Genomic DNA, 24,257 nt, shown 5'->3' with positions numbered 1-24,257 from the left:
GCCCTAAATATTTTCTTTTCCATTCATTTCTCAATTCGGATTTTCAAGCTCCGAAGTTCCTCGCTATTCGCAACATACAAACACACGCACGAAAACACATTTCAATTACTTTTAGTTTAATACAATTGTTTTAAATAAGTCGTACAAAAAAAATCATTCGCTATACAAATTTTTACACGTTTTCTAGAATGAAATCGAGCTAATTAAAGATAGATAAGGGATAATTTTCATCGGCAGCAAATTCAGTCAGAAACAAAGAACGCTATTATTAGCACGGGATCGGATGATAAATGTAGCTAAGACTAGAAGATAGAAGTGTGGGTGAAAATATGAATAGGGTTATTTCAATTCGACTGCACTACATAGCCAAAAGGACATACAAACAAATAATATATAGATGACTTTTAGATTAAATTGATCGACATTGTCTGAGCCTTACGCAAGTGAGAATTCAACGGAGAATATGCCCGTTATCGCCACTAATCTACAGCTTAAAATTCATTACAATCCACATTGATTAATATTGATATTACTGATATTTGGCACATGATTCAGCAGCAGAATCTCTGTCTATTTGTATCTGATATTTTACTCCGGTTTACGCATGAACAAATGAAAAAATTCAAGAATTCAACTGGAACCAGGATCTGTTGTGATTTCAGTCTTGTATTCAACTGCACAACTGATACTTGTTTATGAAAATAAATACGATACAATACTATATGATAATACTAGTTTAACACAAGCAGCAATCTCCGAGTAGAATTTATAGAGCTATTCATTTTCTCTTTCATTACACACAGATTATCAGAACAACTTTGTTTGGACCTTAAGTAAACGAGTCAATTCGAGTCTAGTTCTTATTAAATTATTCCTATAGCAAACCAATGGGGAATGAGTTTAACATTTAGAACATTAACCGTTTCGCACTTCGGGTCCAAGAAATATCTGTATATTTCTAAATTTTCCAAAACAAGACAAGAATTTTGTTATCACAGACACATAATTATTTGGCACCTTATTCGATAACTGCTTTATGTTTATCCCAGCCGTGGAAGCACTTGTTGAAACGTTGAGGCTCTTTGTATTTCAGACATAACAGCAGTTTCCGCGGCCGATCTGGTTGTTTATTGCGCATATGTTGAATGTAAACCTATAAAACAAGAAAACCCACAATAATTATGAAGAAAGACTCAATATAGAGAGCCGTGATGTTTCGAATCAATCCTATGCACCATTTTCAAAACTGAATTGAGCATTTGGAGCGGTGTGGCCGAGCGGTTAGAGCGTTCGACTCTGTGAAGCCAGGTCGTGGGTTCGAACCCCGTACATTGCCGTAGTGTCCTCGGGCAAGACACTTATCCTCATTGCCTCTCTCCACCCAGGAGTAAATGGGTACCTGGCCTGATAGATGACTCCTGAGCGTTTGTTAGCAGCTCGGTGTTACTTCTCCCCAGGGAGAGATGACTGATACATGATATTCTCTCTGATTTTCATTACCTGTGCACTTTTAAATGCTAATTTTATTTCCACGTCGCTTGTTTTGCGTCCGACCCACAGAAAAACTTGAGCTCCATTGTCTAATATCATCACATCGTCATCGGCTAAATCGTCCTGAATCAACAGATAAAAACCGTTATCAAAATCCGCACAAAACACGCGAGAAACTAAAAGCATCTCGATTGCCACACGACTCTCACCTGGCAGAAATCGGAACATTTTTCTGACACTGTGAAATATCCTTTTTCATTCGAACAACGGAATAATCGAGCGTTACGCATATAATCAGCTCCCTGTGAAACAAATTGTAGGCATTAGTTATAAAATCGAGTCCCCAGCTGCAGCTGGGACTACTCCAAATGTGGGCCACATCTAACAACTAGATTGACTGATTGTTGTTAGATTGAAAGAACCAAAATGAGTTTAGACTGGCCTAAAGTTAAAGGTTAGCTATAGAAGCAAAATGAGTTTAGACTGGCCTGAAGTTATTAGATTGGCTATAGAACCAAAATGAGTTAAGACTGGTCTGAAGTTTAAGGTTGGCTATAGAAGCACAATGAGTTTATAGACTGGTCTGAAGTTGTTAGATTGGCTACAGAATCAAAAAGACCGGTCTTAAGATTGTCTATAGAACTGAGTACCTGTAACCTGTTTTAACTGGTTTTTACTAATTACCTCTTCGTATTTCTTTCTGCCGCCGATTCCGACCCAGAAAAAGTTCTCCGGTTCCTCGCCCTCCGAGATGAATTGAATCGAATGATTATTCTGCACAGAACGAACAGAAAGAGAAAACTAGTAAAATATTTGAAATTTCAACTTTCAACAAATGTGAGGAAAATAAAATGGATATTCTCAGGGTGTGGCCACTTTTATTTGACTTGCTTTCCCTTGAGTTTTCCCTGACTTGATCAACTAAGAATACAATCAATTAACATAGTCAAGTTTGTAAAACATAGTTGGAAAGAAGTTTGATTATACGCATGATATAGCAATCTCAACAAATTTCCCTGACTTAGCCTTTTTATAAAATTTCCTGACTAGAAAAGAATTTTCCCTGATTTCCAGGTATGTGGCCACCCTATTTGAATTGACTCTTACTATCTGAACAAATTCCCCTGACTTTTTCCTGATTTTTAGTTTTTGTTTCACAAAATTCCCTGACTTTCCCCTGACTTTTTTAATGTAATGAAAATTCCCTGACTTTTTCCAGATTTCCAGGTTGGTTGTCACCCTTCTTCTACTTACCCCGTACATGTCCATAGCTATTTCTTCAGCGAGTTTAGCTTCATCAGGATCGCTCTTTTTACCGGCCCATACGTAAACAATACCCTGATCTGTGCCTTCAAACGGCACCCGTAAAATAAAACTGAAAATTGAACAAAATTCAATGACTACCTTTTGATACTTGTAAGATTGACTGAGAATATTTCACCTTTCCCAATTCCTTTTATTAAAAAAAAACCTGCACTAAGTTGATAATAACAGAGTTCTTACAGAATGGAGAATCCAAAATACCCAGATATTTCTCTGATTTTCCCAGACCCATCTGATTGAATTGAAAAGATATCCCCAGTGGGGGCTGTTCATTATCAATTGGTTCCTAGGGCCATTCGCTACCAACAAGAACAAGAAGACACCAAAAAATCAATTTTCCCTGACTTTCAGAATTCCTTGATCTTCCTGATCTATAGGAGCGCCGATTACAAAACTCACCAGAACTCCGAGTTGAGAAGACTAGCAGATGGATTGCACTGTATACATCGAGTAGCGATAGGACTACCGTTCGATCGGATCTGGAAGAATTCCGTCGGCATTTTCGCCGGAGTAACGTTGCGTTTTCCGTTGTGGATGACGAACTTCTGTTTGAAATGAGACAGGAATTTCAGATTCTCTTGTTGTTGATGAGTTCGGACGACTTCGAGTTTATCGCCGAATAACGATTCGAATTTCTTCTGCAAACTGTGAAAAAGAAGACGCAACTTTTAGCCATATTTCTAGATCAGGGTTTCTCTACAGATTGCTCATTCCTGGATATAAGGAGTTTTCACGGAGCTTTAAAGGAGAAGATTTCAAGGAAGTGTCCGTATCACTCTCATATATCCTAAATCGGTACTGTTTATCTTGGTAAACCATTAATTTTCATTACACACTGAACTATTCAGTAACTGCCTAATTGGGGAAAAAAAATCCAGGTCCCAACTGTATCGGTATAGGGGTGGTCTAAAACTGTAGACAAAAATTTGTAATTGCCTATTTCTCAAAATTGAAGGAGTTTTGGGCACTTTGTTCAAATTAAATAGTTTGCAGGGAGGACCCTCTTGAACTGAACTTTCTCGTAAAACTCCAGTAATTCGTAATTCCCCAACCCCTAAACTTACCTGAATGTAAAAGTTAACCAGCCCATGTTTCCGGCATGTCTGCCTTGCCAGAAGTAGACCGTGCATTTATATTCATCCTCGGGTAAATCTTCATCCTCGACGTCTTCCTCGTCAACGCCCTCTGGTAACTCAACCGGAACCCAATACCGACACAAAAACACGTACGAGTCATTCGTATAGAAATGTCCTGAATCGGGTCGAAATATAACAATAACACAATCGGAACTGACGGTAAATAACAACGAAAAATTTCACTTGTTTTCGAATCGATTCTTTACCAATTTCTTCTTCCGGTAAACGAACGAATTTCTTTCCTTCTAAAACAAACGATTCCATTCCGTCTAAATCTTCATTCCATTCGGTCATCAGCGTCTCCTACAAAACAGTGATCAGTTTAATCATCACGTTATTATACGTTCTATCTACCGGTATTTCTATATAATAATAAACGCTAAACTCACAGCTTCTTCTTTAGCCATCGATGGTTGTCTGGGCATAAACAGAGCCGAAAGATCGGTCTTGATTTGGTCTCTTTGCATAATTGCCTAAAAAAATCCACCACAATCAAAAATCAATCATCATTTGACTTGCTTTTCCCCAACTATTCCCAAACATGCACGTTGACTTCCCTGACTTGATCTGCTAAGAATCCAATCAATTAACACAGTCAAATATGTACAACATAGACAAAAACTGTTAGATTTTACGCATGATCTAGCAATCTCAACAAATTTCCCCAACTCATCACTGATTTTTAGCTTTTTTGTTACAAAATTCCCTGATTTCCAGATACGGTAAGTGGCCACCGCGTTTAATTCGGAGGTTGAAATAATAACCTTTAAATCGACGCCGCGTCTCTGCACCGATTCCGACGTTCTCGTGAAGTCGACCGCGATCACGTCGTCCCAGCCGGTGAATTTCGTTTTAAACACCTGCGGCTCGGTGCCTTCGATGCATCGCGTCAACGAGACGAAACTCGGCCGACGAACGACTCGTAAAACTTCCTGCGCGAGTTTCAACGCCGCGGCTCTCACCAGTCGAGTCGACTTCTTACCGATCCTGTAATCGAATAACACGATTTATCGAGATCACACCATTACACATCGAACAAGATTATCATTTTCAAGGACTAGCCTTAAAGCCCTTAGCCCTTCTTTAAAACTAGAATCTCTTAAATCTTCTATAAAACTCCCACAATAAGTGTGGGGAAGACAGGTATTAGAGTTAACATAAAATCTCCCACAATAAATGTAGGGTAGACAGGTATTAAGAGTTAACTCTTACATAAAATCTCCCACAATTAACGAGGTACAAGTCCTAAATATTTCCATGAGCTAATATTCAATTTTTCGACTCTATCCTAACAGTCATCCACACATTCCTGAATACGACTGGTCGAAACATTACGTAAATATTATTTCAAGGAAAAATTTCAAACACTTTTTTCTATCTTGTTGCAGGAGGATTTTGTACGTATAAGATAATGCTACAACAAGAAAACATCGCATCATCAAAGGATTAAGTTAGTTAACCCTTTTTTGCCCCAGTCTTTATACATAGGTGTATTATTCACCACCCCAAAACCACATGGAGACGCACCATCACCACTGAAATGTCTTCCGCTGGTCTCATTTGGGACCAAGCTCAACACACAGCTACAGAGCTAAGGACCAGTCCAAGATGAAGAAGTTTGTCATGGCCCAGTAGGGATGAAGAGGATTAAGTATGTAAGTAGTATTTACCAGATGAAGAAATCTGTATTACAATCCAGAATGTAGACATTTTTCGTATTTAAAATCGTCTTCACGAGTTTATGATGTGGAACTTCAGCTGATAACATCGACACAACAGGTCAGGAAATCTTCCAAATTTCGAGTATTCAAAAATCTTCAGAATTTTGAAATACGGTACTTACCCTGTGGAAGCTCTAGATAACCCATTCCTAGTTTCACATTGTAAAGTATAGGTGGTGCTGGTGTCCAGGTTTCCGGCACCCAATCGATGATGTTTTTATTTTGACCGCCGAGCGTCTGCCAGAACTCATCGCTCTCTTTACCCTGGAATTCCATGAAGATTTTCGCCTGCGATTTGCGTTCGTTTTTGTTGATTTTTTCAGCTACTAATCTGAAGAAAAAACACAACAAAATTATGTTTACTACTTCGCTAATTTCGACTAAACCAGACCAGACAACCTGATATCTCTAATTGCAGGAGTTGAGAGTAGTTTGACAAAAATAGCTATGCAATATATTTTCTAGAGTAGTTTAGCATTAGTATTTTAGTAGAAACTACTCTAAAATAGTAGTCGTCTGCCAAAAATGTAATCGATACCTCGCTTTAGATTTTGTTAGATTTTTCGATTTTCGTCCGATCCACAGGAATAAATTCTGCCCGGCGTCAATGAGAAATACGTAGCGAGAATCCAACTGATTGTTGTTCAATTCCACCTGAAAAACACAAACATAAAATCCACACTAGAATCACAGAAAACACGGAAAAGTTTAATCGGTATATCTAGAGTGTAACGTACCCCGCCGACGTGTATTTTCTGTGTACCTTGAGCTCTGTACATACGCACAGACGATTCCTAGAAAACAACAATGAGAAACAATGATTTTTCTGTAAAACAACCAGGTGACAAAATACGAGAATTGGTGACATACCCCTTCTTCGGACGAGTAGAAACCGCTCGAAGTGCGACCACCTTCGATGTAAGAGATTTCATTTTCGAATAAATCGAGGAAATCGTCGCTTTCATCTGCCATCTCTTCTCTGATACAACGATTTTCGGTGCCGAGTAGATTACGCAGATTTACGGCGTGAATCGCCGCACAAGCCTTCTTATCCAACTACAGTTATAATCAAATTATAATATGAGTTCTCCAAATGTATGTAATAAGATCTAAGCCCCGAATACCTCAGGGTCTAGTCAGTAACCTGTCTGTGGTTTAGTTTCACAATCGGATATTTTCACAAACCACATACCAGTTTATAATATGGTTGGTATAAGCCCATCCGATTATAAAAAGCTTACCAACGATTAGGTAACTAACTACTCAGGGTCTTGCTTTGTAGTAGTTTTCAGTCCAAATAACAGTAATTTCAATTCGAAAATAGTAGTGTGATTGAAAATTAACAAGAACTCAGTCTGATTTTGAACGCATTTTGATAATTGTGGTAGTAATTGCGCCTTTGAAAGAGTATAAACTACTCTTAAACCGTAACGGCAGTCAGGTCTGTCAATTTGACAGGGCCTAATTCTCCAATAGATAAAATCAATGCATTTTGCAGCGGTCAGTGCAAATTTAATTTTTTCACTTTCACGGCTCAAATGCATATCAGTCGAGGATCTTTGATCGTATAAAAACTTACGGTAGTTTTTTCTCCGATCCAAAAGTATATTTGCCAGTTGAGGCTGTTCGTTTCATCGATGAATGTCTTCAATACGATGTAACAATCGGCTTCGTAAAACTTTCCATGAAGAGCTTCAACGAAAACAGACGAAACGGGTGAAAATCTAGTAAATCATTAAAACGTAATCCGGAGATAATCTTCGCTTGTTTTGCCGTCTTCAATTTTTACCTTCGTCGAGGGGATTCGGCAAAAAGTTCTCGATTTCCCAACAAGTCAAACCCGGAATTTGACCGACGTCTTCTTCGAATATTTCGCTGTAATCTAAGTTCGGTTTTTCTAACGTTTCATTCCATTTCTTCGGCCTAAAAATGAAACAGGCAAGAAAACGAAATGACTGGATGCGGCCAGTAACTGTTTAAAAATATTGAAATGGCTCGATTCAAACTTCATGCCCTTTATATTTTGAGCTACAGTTGTGAATGACTTGAAACCAAGTTCCACAATTATTGCTCAATACGTTCATTCATTTTCAGAGCGATATAAATAATTGTTAAGCTGGCTTGATTTTCATAATCATAAATACGAATTCTGAAGTAAAATACAAGACTGAAAATTACCTCGTAAAAATTTCTTTACGGCTGGTTTAAAAGAAAGGTGCCTTTAAACGTTAACAGTCCGATAAGAGTTTCAGTTAGGAACCTTTCTATAAAACCAGGCCCTGATGATAAATAGTAGCAAGACCGATATCTGGTGTGTACCGTCGTAGAAAATAAATAATTATTGCAGATGCGAGAAGTAAAAGGAGAACTGTTTTTGAAAAGTGCGTGATGACTTCTACTACGCGAGAGAGAAAATAGCTGTAAAACTGAAGCGCGCAGAAGACAATATATTCTTACTTTGTCGTTACATCTTCAACGCTATCTATACTAACTATACTACTATTACGACTACTACTATCGTAGCTAGGGTTACACTGTTTGTCCTCCGTTTCGCTAGGGAATGAATACACCACATTAAGCCATTTGATATTTCTTAAAATGCTCTGATTTCACCGACGAATTGCGAGAATCGATATCGTTCGGGCTTCTCTTACAGATCAGAGAATCCTAAATTCCCCGATATTTCCCTAACCTTCGAAAAAAAATTCCCTGATTAAATCGTAACATATCCCGCACGGGGTACTGTTGCTTTCTATAAGTTCTTTGTGCCACTCATCACCAGCAAGAATTACTGTATATGTGTATGAAATGCACGTATGCGCGTTAGTGTGAATCAGTGCGTGCTAGGGGATTAGAAACTTTTACAAGCCCTTGATGGCTTCATTTCATCTCCTCCACATTGTATCAATATCATATCTCATATTTTGTATACTTTTGTATAGCTCTTAATGAGATGTTGTAATTTAATGTGGAATATAAATCATCATTATTGTTATTGATGACAAAACATCAAACTCATCAAATTCCCTCAATATTTCCTGATTTTCAAGTCAGAATTCCCCGAGGTCCCAGCTGGGGAAAATGTTATTCCCGGATTTCCCTGATCTGTAACAACCCTGTTTTATTCAATAAGCAGAGCATGGCCGGAGACTGTACCTGAGTGGTTCAGCATCCTCAGCGTCAGTAGACGGCGTTCTCGTGATACCGCGTGCTTTATCTTTAGCGATGTCGCGCATTCCCTTCAACACCTGATCGCTGCCGTCCTGCTTCGTGTCGCGTCCACGACGACGAAGTCTCATCTTACGAGCCATCGGATCCTTAGCGGCTGAATATATGACAATAGAATGATCACAGTCCATCCGCTTCTAAATTCATTCGCTTTTCCCTGATTTTTTTAATAGATTTTTTCGATTTCGTTAGTCTACCAGGTCAGAGCCAACCCTGTGTAGTATACTTACTGTGACTAGGACTAGTAGGTTGATGAGGCATCGCTCCGGCCAAGCGAAGCTGATGATTCAACGAGAAATCGATATTGTAGAATTCGACGCCGCTTCCCTTTTGCATTTCGGCCGGTTTCGGGGGCATGACTAGATCGGGATTCTGATCGACGTTAAACACCTCGAGATCGGTTAACAGATGAATCGCGTCCGGCAGTGTGATCAGACGATTCTTATTCAGGATCAACTTCTTCAGTTTTCCACATCTACGGAAAATGAAAAGTTTATATTTGACTCTTTTTCAGTCAAAACAATGGAAATGAATTTAATATTCATTTTCCAAGTAGTCCTACTTGGGTTTAAAAAAGAACTGGCATAATTGGACAGCGCTGCGGCGTATCGATGTTATCAGTAGGCCCTAATTAGTTTTCATCTCTATCAAAAGATGTCAGTGCCGGTCATAACATAGTGAAATATAAGTGAATGAGACACCGTTCTGCAGAATGCCTGTTTTAATACAAAACACTGGGGTGGAATTTTCTTAAAATTTTCAAATCTTCTTCAGCATTTTAGCGAATTAATTAGCCACAATGAAAGGGATAAGGATTGGAAATACGTCATCACGAGTCAGAAAATATTTCATTTTTGTCTCCGAGTCAATTTTAACCAAAGTCTGAGTAGATGAGGGTTACTGTACATTAATCATTAAATTAAACATGAATAAATTGCTCGCTCGAGTTTTACCTGCACAAACCCTCCGGAATCATCTCTAGGTTATTGTTAGCTGCGCTGAATACTTCCAGGTCGTGTATTTTACCGATTCCGGCTGGAATTCCATTGAAGTCCAACTGATTACTGTTACAAAACAGTTTCTTCAAATAACTCAACTTGCACAGCGACGCCTGAAAATCATTTCGTTCATCATCAATTTGATCTAAGTTGAATCTATCTCAGACGTAATGACACTGATGACACTTACTGGTAGTTCTGAGATCTTGTTTCGCGATAAATTCAAATATTCCATAAATTCCCAAGTATCTGAAAATTAAAAAACGACTACTTTGAAATTTCCATTCAGAGAACATTGAACTACGATGTAATACACGATTTCTCTCATTCTTACCAACGAACTGGGATAATTCAGTGATTTCGTTGCCGCTTAAATTCAGTCGTTTTAAAGTTTTGATTTTATACAAACTCTCAGGAACGACGGGCAATTCGTTACACGATATATCCAAATCTGAAATCAAGCGAGGGAAACCAGCTTTTCATCAAATTATTGGTCAAATTATATTCTATTAATCAAAATATTCAATTAACTAAGTGTACGTCGTGTCATTCGGATAAGTCGATAGTATGACGATTCTCCCAACTGCAATTTCATAATCGAGTTTTACTCGACATATTTACCAGTAAGGTTTTGTAAGTTGTCGAGTCCAGCAGGAAAATTACTCAAATTTCTCTGTGTATTTCTCAGGTGAAGCGTATGCAGTGATAACATCGATGATATCTGCCTACAATGAACACGCACCGCATATTGTTTACAAAATGCAATCAGGTTTAACAGGTGGATCCAGGATTTTCAAAGTGGGTTGGGGGAGGGGGAGGGGGAGGGGGGTGTGGCAGGGGTGCTCTGCTGGTCATCACTGAGAAAATCTGAGCGTTTTTAGGTACTGTTTGAACATCTCATATGTTTAAAGTGAATGTAACATGCACTTTGAGATGTCGCTTTTAAAAACTGGAAATAAATAATGCAATGGAAATTTTCCGGCACCCAAAGCCCTGGATCCACATCTGCATTCAATAATAATGAATCAATAAGGCCCTATTTACCTGAGTTGTGAGGCGTTTATCTGGTTATTATTCAAAATAAGAACTTGTAAACTGGACAACCGGCGAATCTGTGGCGGAATCGTTCCTAGAAATGAACAAGTTGCGGTTATAAATCGGTTTAATCGTTATAGGCCTATTCGAAAAAATGAATTTCATATCTACCTAGAAGATTATTGCTCAGATCCAAATAGTAAAGATTTGTCAAATTGATGAACAGCTGATTGTGGATATTTTCGATTCTGAAATAAAGAATTCATTGATTTCTTCAATAATCTACGCGATCAACGGTGTCTACTAGGTGGCGCTAGTGGATGCGATGCTTACTTGTTGTTACTTAGATTTAATACTACAACTCCAGTAGCGAGTTCCATATCTGTGGGAATAGTCGTCAAATTATTGTGACTCAAATCCTGTAATAATGACACAAGTTTATTCGACATTTTATCGCAGTTTTAAATTGTAAATTTAGGCGCAGCAAGTAGCCAGCTTACAACAACAGTCAAATCATCCAAGTGGAATATGTCGGATGGAATTGAATCGCAAGTCAAGTCGTTATGGCGTAAGACCAACGCTCGAATGCAAGGCATCTCGGAGAATTTCACATTCTGAAGGTCGGCCAGTTTGTTGTGGGTGACACTTAAGTGTTCCTGCGAAAGAAAGAAAACTGTCAGCAAAAAAGAACAAATAACAAAAGAAACAGGTCCAGGGTACGATGAAGATTCGATGGAAAAAGTTAAATCTTAAAATGCTAATTGAAAATATGAAGTAATTAGTAGCAATTTAACCGAAAAATAAAGAGTTAAATATTGTGAAAGTGATCTCTCATCTCAGACAAGTGTTGACCGAGTATATAGTCCTATCTAACAATTATTTTTGTGAGGGCCTCCTTCTTACCAGTTTCTTGAGACTTGTCAACTCAAAAGGCAAACTGTCCATTGCTGAATGGTTAAGACGGAGCCATCTGAGGCCCGACATGTCCGGCAAATGATTGGGATGATTTCCATTCTAAAAAAAATAGACAAAAAGTACTGTCTGTCAAAACTGAGAGGCTCTGGCAAGTGAGGAGGGATTGCCAGATGAGATTCGAAGGCGTTTTTTACAATTTATTGCAAAGGAAAATTCTCATCTTGTATTTAAATATATTCACATATAGTTTTCGGTAATTTTGATGTAAACCAACTGACAATTTAAACTTACGCAGAAGTTATTTCGGGTAAAATCTATTCCTCGAACGAACGGTAGAACTCCGGTGGCAGCCATTGCTGCTAGATATGCAGGTGGCAGCACCTGACGGTAATTGTTTAGCGCGGCTCTTCGGCGGTACCCGGTACCGCTGCCCAACGATGAATCATGAATACCCTCGGCATCCTTTCAAATCGCCTCGAAAATTCATTGATAAACAACAAAGCGAATCTGCTAAATTGGATAAAATATTTATTTTTCAACGTTGGTCTAAAAACGTATGATTGATGGGGACAACCATTCAGTGATACTCTTGACAACACAGCACATATACATGTATTAAATTCTTTAGAACATTAAAAAAAAAACTTGGTAAAATCATGAATATAACAATTATCTTAATTTCAAAGCGTACAGGAATGTCAGTTTTCTATAGTTCTACCCATAACGCGGAAGATGAAATGCAATATTTTTTCATATAACAAAAACATAATCGCTGAATTCAAGACTGTTTGGGATAGTTTAGCACCTAATCCTCGGTAGAGGCCACACAATCCATACTCGCTGAAAGAGAAATACCAAAAACATGTCATTCCCTATATCAGAAACTGCCTCAGAAAACAAGTATCAAAAGTAGGCGAAATATACTCACTTGACTAAGTCAACTAATGCTGTAAATAGTCCCTTATGGCCTTCGGTGAACTGAAATAGTGATAAAGTCTAAATAAGTCTAAATGAAGATGGCATCTATCGATTGACTGGTTGAGAATGAAACCGTTAACTTACTCGAGAACGGGTCTGAATTATCTGTATAGGATAAGTCACGAATGTAGCTACCATTTTAGCGACAGCTCCCATAACGAAATATGTAGCACCGCTTAACTCCTAGAATGAAATGTGAAAATCATCGACTCATGACAAGTACTCGGTCTAATGTTGCCAAAATTAGTTGAAATCAACTTTGGACTGAATTTTTATGTACCTAAATCCATAAATGATCACAGGACCTACCAAATATACATTAAATTCTTTTTTTCGACTCAATGATTGGTATAGTCTTTATAAATAATCTATTTTTTCAACAGAAAAGTTCATTTGATTCTAATCGAGATGTAGAAGAATTTGAGCGTTTCTTGCAATAAGTGAAATCCTTGATTGCCGCAGTAGTTTTCGCGATTCCACATTTCAATCGTCATAATAAATATGGAACAGTAATAAAACACATCTGTTCTAATCAGAGGTATCTCTTCATCTGTGTCAACATCTGGCACGTCATTATTGCCGACTCAGCAACTACATCAATTTACATATAATGCTTCGATGATTCAGAACTAATGAACCCTAATATTTTCCCAGCTCGACGCAGCCCAATGAAATTACAAACTTACCGCTGTATTTGATAACAACTGCATGTAACGCTTCAACGCTCCGTAAACCATGAACTGTACGGCTGGATTCGTACTTAAGACTAGAGATGGTAACGTACCGCTCCATAACGATTTTAATCCTTCGTTGCGTGATATCTTATAAAGAGCATCTGGAGAACAAAGCGCCAAGAAATCAGTCACAGTTAATGAAATAGGGGATCATTCATTTATTACGTACGCATAAAATTTGAATTTTTCAACCCCCTCTGTACGCAAAATCGGTAATTTTTTCATATACATTAAGCATTACAGTACGCAATTGCACTGACCCCTCCCCCTTCGCCGAATGCGTACGTAATAAATGAATGACCCCTAGAAAGTTTTCAGTACAGCTTAGTGATACTGACCTAACATGCCTTTATATTGAACTTTCGCTTGTTTGGCAGCATCTTCTCTCGTCAGTTTTGCACCTTGTAACTTCATGCGAGTATTAACTACCCACATTGGAGATGTCACCATTACATTCACACAAGCTGTAACACAGAAACAATCCATCACTCAATGAACTAATTAATGAAACGCTCTGTTTGCGTTGAGAGGTAAAATATAAAATCATGCACGAAAATTGCGAGATGTTTCCGCTAGCTAGTGGTAGGCTATATTTCAACTTTTCGACTATATCCTAGTAGTCATCTTTAGGAAGAGTGTTGTTACAATAAAATTATGAAATATATACACAATCCAGAACAAAGAGACTAATCAAGCGATAAGATACCATACTAGAGGTTATACCTGACCTAATTGTTTTAATTTTGTTGTATCTTAAATATTTCCAAAGATAGCTATTAAGACATACTCAAAACGTCGAATTAAACCACTGGCTCAAGAGAACATTTTGGACTTTAATTTGGTTCAAATGGCGGAAATGGATTTTATATCATTTATCTAGTAAACTTGTAAACGATTATGAAACTACCGGCAGCAAATGCAAGGACGAGATCGGTTAACACATCAGTTTTAGCTTCGCGGAGCACGATTAATTTCAGACCGTTATACGTGTAAAAATATACAAAACTGGAGACAGCGATTGTTGTAAGCATCGGTCCGAGTCCTCGGTATAAACCATTTCTGTAATTTAAATACAGTATTTAATGATCATAGCTTACAAACAAATAAATCATTTTTAATTCTTTCTTTGGTACTAAAACCCTCTCCTCCTACTCTTTTGTAAACATATGTTTTCACTGTTTAATTAATTATGCCAAAATAACTTTCTAAATTGCTTGGCATACTGTATAACTACTACACTACCTTACTTCTACTAACTAAATCAAATTGTAAAACCGATAATCTCTTCGAAAATATTAGGTATCAATTAAATTATTTTGAATTCGAGTTATGTTATCTAAAATGAGGATATTTTCAATCAACTTTTCGAAGAACTTACATGCCTTCTTTTTTAAGTATTTCTAAAATGATTTTATGAGTTGATCTGCTTTTGGAGTCATCAATTTGTAATCGCGTTCTCGCAATTTCTAGCGGATACAGAATCACCATCGCAGTTGCTCCACCCTAAAAAATATTCGCAGCGTTGTTCAACTTTCATTTCAAACCGGTAATAAAATTTCTTTGAGTTGATTTGTTGACGACGTGTGGTGATTTAGAGGGAATATTTAGTTTTTAGATGAACTTACAACCACTCCCGAAACTGCATGCGCTACATTAGTGAAATTACTCGATGCCGTCATCTTTCATTCACATTGTCATTACGTATCAAACCATACTATCTCTATTGATTGATTGATTTAATCAGTGATAGTAACACCAAACCAAACCCGGAAGTTTTCAAAATGAACATTGAACTAATTTCAAATTCAACTTGCGGACTAAGAGCCGGACAATCAATTCAAACCAGTTGTATTATACTCGCTTCCCTGTGCCACACTCGGTCACCACGCTTGACTGGTCAACGTAGCACATTAAATTCCGAACGGATTAACAACGCAGCTCAGTGGCGTAGTGGCCATAGCCCATGAGTCTCATAGTCTAAAGATTATTTTCGTACTTTTTGATGAAAAGATTGCTCTTGAAATTTCCTCTGAGCCGGCGAGTCGCACAGCGACTCCGCATGAAAGCGTCATTTTTATGTATTTCGTGCTTACGCGTGACTGGTCTCTCGGCATTTTTTGTTAGAGTAATTTTCGTGGTATTTCGAAGTTGAATTATCAGAATTGTGACTAGATAGCATTTAGTGTACCATATCGTGACGAGTCCGGGCTTCCTCCCACATGCTCTGCATCATATTATTTGGCCGTGCACAGTGGTCGGGAGCAAATAAGTTTGAAAATTTGCCATGACATTAAGAATGTGACAATGAGCAATCATTGAACCTTCAAGTTATTCCTTTTTGGTGGGATGCATGTATCAGACTTATTACTGTCTTTCGTAATTGACAACTGGTTGGTTTTTAATGACGAAACAAGACAGATAACCAAAAGCCTTGACTTTAAACCTCTCATTGGTGAAACAGTAAATAAAAAAGTTCACACACGAATCGCATATTGTAAGCCCTAACGAGATCTTTCTAAATACCATCTCAAAATCTGCTTTCCCAGATATTCGATTCAACCAACCCAATAAGACCATCCTGTCGAACATACCCGGGCCCTCGCAAAACACATAAACCCCGACTACAGCGAACGTCATTTTAAGAACTCTCGTCTGTTCGCGCGCCTGCGTCGCATCGACGTTTGTTGCGAATTTGTTTCGGCGATTGCGGTTGGCAACAATTATTTGTAAGATGAGAACCGCGTTGATCACGAGTAAGAGAAAGATCGGTAATATAACAGTTCCGAACGTGTAGACGTACATTTCGAATCGAAGGATTGAGTCCGCAGTCGTAGGTGGAATTATCGGCTTTCCATTGATGTGAACATCCCGCCATTCTTCGCGGCATAAAAATGGTTTTGGGATGGCGGACGGAACGAAGTGCAAAGCATACCCAGAAAATGAAACCAAAAGGATAAACGTTATGCTTAGATTTACAGTCTTTCGCGTCCAGAATAATCTGGACTTGAGTGGGAACGTCGTGACGATCACTCGTTCGAAGCTTAACAAAACAACAAGCCAATTCCTGGTCATTTGAAATGTGTAAAAAAGAGGCAAGGCGATAGCGATGAACACCTTTCCAAAATGCCAATCGTCTATGCGAAATACAACGTCCCCCAAATAAACGTAGATGAAGGCGGTTCTTAACGGGTACTTAACGAAGGCGGCAAGCATGAACGATAGGTCGCCGATAGCGAGAACCTTTAACAAATAATACGCGGCACCTTTTATCATTCGTAAAATAAACAACGTGAATATATTACAAAACAATCCGAGTAAACAAGCGGGGAAATAAAAACAAAGGTACATTAAAACGCTGAATTTATAATCCCACTTTATCGCCCGATCGCGATTTGTCGCAGCCGAGCAAAGCCAAGAAAGGCTCTGTGTCGTTCGGTTCATGACGCTGACGCGATGAATCCAGCAGATCAACTTCGATCAGTAGAGATACGAGAAGTTTATCCGGGAATGCGAGAAAATCCTATTGGCTGAACTCTAATCACGTAAATCAGATCGATTTCTTTAATAATGGAATTGCGGTACTGTCAATTTTACTTTATCAGGTGGCTTTTAGGCAATCCTATAGTTAATTATCCCACGGCCTGCCTCATTCGCTGAAACAAATCCTCGACAAAGATGGATGAGAAAAAAAGATGATTTACTGCATTTTCTATAATCTATGATTTTATTCAATCCGCACAAGAAATTCTATAACATTTCTATAACAATTCTATAACAATACAATTTACCCTGATACACCAGTAAAATACATCAATATCATTTATCTATCGATTTATCACCAAACACCCGGTGACTAGGTGCACAGTTAATCGTATAATCGTTATATACATGAATGTGACTAAGACGTAAATATCCTTAGAAAATTCTTTTTTATGACAAATCTAAGCAAAAACGTATTACGTAGATCTGACAATTATACTGTATCAAACGAATATAAAGCTATCACTAATCACTAATGTCTAATGTACAGGTACATGTGTCTGTTATGTAAATAGCTTATTTTACAACTGTATATTATGACCGTATATTATACCCTGAACACAGAGCTAAAACTACTCCGATTGAGATCAGTAAAAATACCAGTATAACCCAAAAATATTTACACATATATATCTTTACAAATATCTACTAACAGAATCTGTAAGGACGTTAGTATTGTAAAAATATTCGCTCAAAACCTGACAAAAATATTCAACATATTTCCATTTTCAGATTTTTGTTTGAGTTAATATAAAAACCAAAGTTTTTATACACAATTCAAACTGATGTCAAAACAAAAATTTTCATGTTATGAACTACAACAATTTCTGATACCGACCTACATTTAAGATCGTCTGTGTATCTTCACATTGATGTCGACACCGTTTGTAAAATGGACAATAAGTTCAGCCAGTTAATCATCCATTATACAGCGATCCCGTCGAGGGATTTGAGCTGCAAGTTTTCATACACACTGCTGAACTTTTGTTCACAACAATTCGGTAAAATCAACAAAAATCTTCCATCATCTTTCAACAATACAAGATTATTACACTTCTTTACAAGGATCCACTCTGAGCCCTAAATCAATCAACTGAAGAAATCAGAAATTAAATCGATCTAAGAGATGGGCGTATTACTGCATAATTATTAGAATATAGAAAATCTGTCTTTTACATTCAGACAATTGGAAGCTTAACAGGGGCGGATCCAGAGTCCAATTTTGAAGGACTTGCTTATCCCAAAAGGGAACTTCGATGTTCTGGAAGCGCCACGGTTGAAACTGATTAAAATTCCGAAACACTCTACAATGAGGTGCATCTTGCTGTGAAGTTTGGACAGGCAATTAGTGACAATTTACTTGCTTGAGTAATTTTCGTGGTATTTCGAAGTTGAATTATCAGAATTGTGACTATAGCATCTAGTGTACCATATCGTGCCGAGTCCGGGCTTCCTCCCACATGCTCTGCATCATATTATTTGGCCGTGCACAGTGGTCGGGAGCAAATAAGTTTGAAAATTTGCCATGACATTAAGAATGTGACAATGAGCAATTATTGAACCTTCAAGTTATTCCTTTTTGGTGGGATGCATGTATCAGACTTATTACTGTCTTTCGTAATTGACAACTGGTTGGTTTTTAATGACGAAACAAGACAAATAACCAAAAGCCTTGACTTTAAACCTCTCATTGGTAAAACAGTAAATAAAAAAGTTCACACACGAATCGCATATTGTAAGCCCTAACGAGATCTTTCTAAATACCATCTCAAAATCTGCTTTCCCAGATATTCGATTCAACCAACCCAATAAGACCATCCTGTCGAACAAACCCGGGCCCTCGCAAAACACATAAACCCCGACTACAGCGAACGTCATTTTAAGAACTCTCGTCTGTTCCCGCGCCTGCGTCGCATCGACGTTTGTTGCGAATTTGTTTCGGCGATTGCGGTTGGCAACAATTATTTGTAAGATGAGAACCGCGTTGATCACGAGTAAGAGAAATATCGGTAATATAACAGTTCCGAACGTGTAGACGTACATTTCGACTAGAAGGATTGAGTCCGCAGTCGTATGTGGAATTATCGGCTTTCCATTGATGTGAACATCCCGCCATTCTTCGCGGCATAAAAATGGTTTTGGAATGGCGGACGGGACGAAGTGCAAAGCATACCCAGAAATCGAAACCAAAAGGATAAACTTTATGCTTAGATTTACAGTCTTTCGCGTCCAGAATAATCTGGACTTGAGTGGGAACGTCGTGACGATCACTCGTTCGAAGCTTAACAAAACAACAAGCCAATTCCTGGTCATTTGAAATGTGTAAAAAAGAGGCAAGGCGATAGCGATGAACACCTTTCCAAAATGCCAATCGTCTATGCGAAAAACAACGTCCCCCAAATAAACGTAGATGAAGGCGGTTCTTAACGGGTACATAACGAAGGCGGCTAGCATGAACGATAGGTCGCCGATAGCGAGAACCTTTAACAAATAATACGCGGCACCTTTCATCAGTCGTAAAATAAACAACGTGAATATATTACAAAACAATCCGAGTAAACAAGCGGGGAAATAAAAACAAAGGTACATTAAAACGCTGAATTTATAATCCCACTTTATTGCCAGATTGCGATTTGTCGCAGCCGAGCAAAGCCAGAAAACGCTCTGTGTAGTTCGGTTCATGACGCTGACGCGATGAATCCAGCAGATCAACTTCGATCATTTGAGATACGAGAAGTTTATCTGGGAATGCGATAAAATCCTATTGGCTGAACTCTAATCACGTAAATCAGATCGATTTCTTTAATAATGGAATTGCGGTACTGTCAATTTTACTTTATCAGGTGGCTTTTAGGCAATCCTATAGTTAATTATCCCACGGCCTGCCTCATTCGCTGAAACAAATCCTCGACAAAGATGGATGAGAAAAAAAGATGATTTACTGCATTTTCTATAATCTATGATTTTATTTAATCCACACAAGAAATTCTATAACATATATATATATATATATACATATATACACTACAAATAACAAATGCAACACCGGGACCGCAGCTGTTACACGGATGCAAGGATGGTGTTCCTAGATTTTATTTCTTATCAGTGGAAACTATAGAGTCCTTTAAACTCGATAATTCCCAAAACCCCATTCCTCAATGGAAATGCTGGTACCCAATCTCACATTTAACTCCAAGTTCCATTTGAATGAAGACTGTAAGGTTAAATTCGATCAAAGAACTGCATCACCCAGGCCCGTTAGTTAGTTTAATGAATTCATTATTAACAATACAATACAATACAATTTACCCTGATACACGAGTAAAATACATCAATATCATTTATCTATCGATTTATCACCAAACATCCAGTGACTAGGTGCACAGTTAATCGTATAATCCTTTTATATATGAATGTTACTAAGATGTAAATATCCTTAGATAATTCTTTTTGTATGACAAATCTAAGCAAACGCGTATTACATAGATCTGACAATTATACTGTATCAAACGAATATAAAGCTATCACTAAGAACTAATGTCTAATGTACAGGTACATGTATCTGTTGTGTAAAAAGCTTATTTGTGTCAAAAACAACTGTATATTATACCCTGAACACACAGCTAAAACTACTCCGATTGAGATCAGTAAAAATACCAGTATAACCCAAAAATATTTACACATATATATCTTACAAATATCTACTTACAGAATCTGTAAGGACGTTAGTATTGTAAAAATATTCGCTCAAAACCTGACAAAAAATATTCAACATATTTCCATTTTCAGATTTTTGTTTGAGTTAATATAAAAACCAAAGTTTTTATACACAATTCAAACTGATGTCAAAACGAAAATTTTCACGTTATGAACTACAAACAATTTCTGATACCGACCTACATTTAAGATCGTCTGTGTATCTTCACATTGATGTCGACACCGTTTGTAAAATGGACAATAAGTTCAGCCAGTTAATCATCCATTATACAGCGATCCCGTTGAGGGATTTGAGCTGCAAGCTTTCATACACACTGCTGAACTTTTGTCCACAACAATTCGGTAAAATCAACAAAAATCTTCCATCATCCTTCAACAATACAAGATTATTACACTTCTTTACAAGGATCCACTCTGAGCCCTAAATCAATCAACTGAATAAATCAGAAGTTAAATCGATCTCAGAGATGGACCTATTAATGCATAATTATTAGAATATAGTAAATCTGTCTTTTTATTCAGACAATTGGAAGCTTAACAGGGGCGGATCCAGAGTCCAATTTTGAAGGGCTTGCTTATCCCATGGGGGAACTTCGATGTTCTGGATGCACCACTGTTAAAACTGATTAAAATTCCAAAACACTCTACAATGAGGTGCATCTTGCTGTGAAGTTTGGACAGGCAATTAGCGACAATTTACTTGCTTTTCTCTGTAATACAAAAAAAGAATTTAAATAAGTTAATCATTCAATTGGAAAACATAGTCAAGATACCAGGGACCAGTTGCTCAAAGTTGGTTATACATAGTTCACATAGGTATAGTGACAATTGGAATTCTATTGTTACATGTCCACTTACTGTTACATGTTAACTTACATGTTAACTGTGGAACTGGCCCCTGATTTATGTTGATTGAATTAGAATATTATCATTTCTTACCGGGTTTATTATGAGGTAGGAATTTCATCGATTCGCTGAATATTCAGAAACGCGACTGACCTTCCTTCGGTCCATCGCAGAGAAATTCATGTCCCAATTCAGCAAAACATTTACCGCACGATAACTGAGAAACAACAATTAATAGAAGATCGGAGTTTATGTGGAACCAGAGACAGTGTTCAGTTCAAATCATGTGCGAATGATCACATCTTACCTTGAGCGCTTTGGGTTGATCAGGTTCCGGATATTTTGATACGCTGTCTTCACGAATAGTTTCTGTGAATGCCGGCCACGCTGAATCATGTGCATACTTCACCTGGCTCGAGAACAGAGGATGATCGCATTTAACGCATACATAGACACCTACAAAAACAAGTTGTCAATAATGAACGTTATTTTGACAGACTAGAGAAAATGAGAAGAATACATCGATTTAGATTAAAACGCATGAATTTTACCATTTTCAAAATGGTCCTTGTATTTTTCACCGTAAGACCAGCTACAATACGACATCAGTCTTCTGTTTATCACACGGGAATGATGCAATGCACGGGACAACATAAGGACTAAGATACGTGGGCACTGAATGATGTAACAACTGGTCAACGACCTTGAAATGCATCAATTTGACTCTATTACTCGCATGCCACAGTAGAAAAGTGGCCCTGTGTCGGATTTCTCGCGGCGCGCGGCGCTTAGCTTGCTGCCCCCTGCCCCAAAACATATCATTGGCGGAGAACCCAAAATACGATCTGAAATAATTGGACCCAGTACTGGAAATACCCGATTGGATAATTCGTACGGCCGGGATCGTTGATTTCGCCCGAGCAAATAATGTCCTGAAAGTGCGGCAAAATAGTGCCACCCGACCGACGATACGGCCTTGTGCCTACCCGTGAAAATAAAAATGATTAAGGTTCCTAGGTTCTTCCAGATGAACCACATCAGCAGTCACACGTGGGCTCGTTTCAAGCTTTTCATTGCTAAAACTGAAGAAAATGTTGGTCCACGTTCAGTCCTACCAAGGGATACGTACTCGGCCTGCCCCTGGGGTCGGGGCCTCAGAACTCTGCGCTTGCCATTCGGCGTCTTCATGGTCTGTCTCAAACCCTCATTCCTGTTTTGCAGAAAGGACAGCCATTCACTTGATGAAAACTAACATAATTGCGACTACGTATGTTGCAACCGCGACACGTGACGCGCCTGTCATTCCATGACTAAGTCAATAATACAGGGTTGCAATCACGTGTTAGATGTCTAAAAATCATATATAGAAACTACATAAAAAGTCTACAAAACAAACAAATTAAGTAACATTTCCCACGTTCATGTCCAATAATATCATGAATCTATTACGTCGATCATATTATGACAAAAATCAATTAACGGTCAGTCGAGGCGTCAGTCCATCGTCTATTCATGCAATTTCATGCATTCTCACTATGATGCGGCCGCAAGACGCCGAGAACACGGTCACCACGAGAGATCAAAGGTTGACTCAAATGAAGCCCTTTGGGCTTGACCTAGCTGCTTTGTTTATTTCATCGTTGTTTCTACCATGAGTTTTCTTCGAATAGATAATATTGACTTTTATCACTTGTCAGTGGTGACTCTTTCTCATATTCGAGAAGTTTGAATTGGTCAGTGTGGTCGATTTATGAATTTACAACGGTGAATCCTTTTTAGTCTGACACTAACGCGGAATATCGTTCTCATGTTCGAGAAGTTTGAATTGGTCAGTGGTGGTCACTGATGGCCAATTTATGAACTTATTTAAGAAATGTGTGGTTTGAATAGAACAGCGATCCCAGTGGACTTGGCCAACTTGTCACACCCCGCGCAATTTATAATGACCAGTGCTTTTTTGATATATTATGGCTGCTGACTAGCTCCCGGATAGCTGTCACCATAAAGCAATTCTGTTGTTTTAGTAGCGATAAAGATCTTAATAGATCCTCGAAAAGTGGATGTATTAGGATCGTAGCTATATCGGCATGTTGATTATCTATTCAAATTTCCCGGGTTCTTTACGAAAATTCTTTACGACATGCGTGTCTTATTCGAAGACAAGTCTTCACGTCGGTGGTCCGTAACGGCAATTGATTCATTAATGAAATTCGTAGAAATAAACCGGCAATCTCTCAAAGGTAGAATGCGACTGGATACTAACTACTACCGGTCGAGGATTACTTCAGGCTAAATCAACCGTAGGGCCCTACGTCAACGCGGCAAATCTCGACCGCCTTGTTAATGTGGGGACTGCGGTTCAATATAAATTGTGAACTGGAGATAGCCAAAACGAAATTTGTAAAGGTTGAGCCCGATCCGATATTGATATCGTAATGGAACGATTGATCTGATACAATTTATAGTCTTACTGTGGCAGGTTAGTAACCAGTTAGTTCACACATTCACCGTCAGCGATATGCATAGGGGCAGCACATGACGGCCTGCAAATGATAAAACTGTTCACCCGACCGTGAACAATTCCCACGCTCACTT

The 24,257-nt window shown here is 38.2% G+C and overlaps 3 protein-coding genes across 7 annotated transcripts; all 3 read right to left on the bottom strand.

Moving 5' to 3' along the window:
- Positions 1–143: 143 nt before the first annotated feature.
- LOC141903737 (protein flightless-1 homolog) lies at positions 144–12,201 on the bottom strand. Of its 3 annotated transcripts, XM_074792004.1 has the most exons (31): positions 12,139–12,201; positions 11,836–11,946; positions 11,433–11,588; positions 11,266–11,351; positions 11,104–11,180; positions 10,942–11,026; positions 10,519–10,622; positions 10,232–10,348; positions 10,088–10,146; positions 9,853–10,010; positions 9,130–9,374; positions 8,828–8,996; positions 8,129–8,224; positions 7,461–7,594; positions 7,251–7,363; positions 6,542–6,727; positions 6,409–6,465; positions 6,210–6,325; positions 5,794–6,002; positions 5,621–5,708; positions 4,715–4,937; positions 4,340–4,423; positions 4,157–4,253; positions 3,879–4,065; positions 3,214–3,459; positions 2,746–2,866; positions 2,176–2,265; positions 1,701–1,793; positions 1,501–1,614; positions 1,018–1,153; positions 144–688 (listed from the first exon to the last, which is right to left on the bottom strand). In XM_074792004.1, the coding sequence occupies exons 1-30, from the start codon at positions 12,199–12,201 to the stop codon at positions 1,019–1,021; spliced, it is 3,819 nt and encodes a 1,272-aa protein (XP_074648105.1). In that variant the 3' UTR covers positions 144–688; position 1,018. The 3 variants fall into 3 exon arrangements, with proteins under 3 accessions (XP_074648105.1, XP_074648106.1, XP_074648107.1); XM_074792005.1 differs by lacking the exon at positions 8,129–8,224 and having other exon boundaries at positions 144–1,153; XM_074792006.1 differs by lacking the exons at positions 144–688; positions 1,018–1,153; positions 1,501–1,614; ... (1 more) ...; positions 2,176–2,265; positions 2,746–2,866 and having other exon boundaries at positions 3,249–3,452.
- Positions 12,202–12,370: 169 nt separating this feature from the next.
- LOC141903849 (peroxisomal membrane protein PMP34-like) lies at positions 12,371–15,330 on the bottom strand. 2 transcript variants are annotated; one of them, XM_074792191.1, is made up of 8 exons: positions 15,185–15,330; positions 14,938–15,062; positions 14,566–14,618; positions 13,898–14,023; positions 13,512–13,660; positions 12,910–13,008; positions 12,776–12,825; positions 12,371–12,687 (listed from the first exon to the last, which is right to left on the bottom strand). In XM_074792191.1, the coding sequence occupies exons 1-8, from the start codon at positions 15,236–15,238 to the stop codon at positions 12,546–12,548; spliced, it is 798 nt and encodes a 265-aa protein (XP_074648292.1). In that variant the 5' UTR covers positions 15,239–15,330; the 3' UTR covers positions 12,371–12,545. The 2 variants fall into 2 exon arrangements, with proteins under 2 accessions (XP_074648292.1, XP_074648290.1); XM_074792189.1 differs by having other exon boundaries at positions 12,374–12,687; positions 14,467–14,618.
- Positions 15,331–20,126: 4,796 nt separating this feature from the next.
- On the bottom strand, positions 20,127–22,343 carry LOC141903938 (methionine-R-sulfoxide reductase B1-like). Of its 2 annotated transcripts, none has more exons than XM_074792341.1 (4): positions 22,214–22,343; positions 21,970–22,118; positions 21,816–21,879; positions 20,127–21,237 (listed from the first exon to the last, which is right to left on the bottom strand). In XM_074792341.1, exons 1-4 carry the CDS (start codon positions 22,314–22,316, stop codon positions 21,206–21,208), a joined length of 348 nt encoding a protein of 115 aa, XP_074648442.1. In that variant the 5' UTR covers positions 22,317–22,343; the 3' UTR covers positions 20,127–21,205. The 2 variants fall into 2 exon arrangements, with proteins under 2 accessions (XP_074648442.1, XP_074648441.1); XM_074792340.1 differs by lacking the exon at positions 20,127–21,237 and adding an exon at positions 21,295–21,526 and having other exon boundaries at positions 21,756–21,879.
- Positions 22,344–24,257: the final 1,914 nt, after the last annotated feature.

Source organism: Tubulanus polymorphus, chromosome 4 (assembly GCF_964204645.1).
Source record: "Tubulanus polymorphus chromosome 4, tnTubPoly1.2, whole genome shotgun sequence".
NCBI classification, from domain to species: domain Eukaryota; kingdom Metazoa; phylum Nemertea; class Palaeonemertea; order Tubulaniformes; family Tubulanidae; genus Tubulanus; species Tubulanus polymorphus.
Note: the sequence above shows the minus strand (reverse complement) of the source record. Positions and strands in the feature narration are given on the sequence as shown.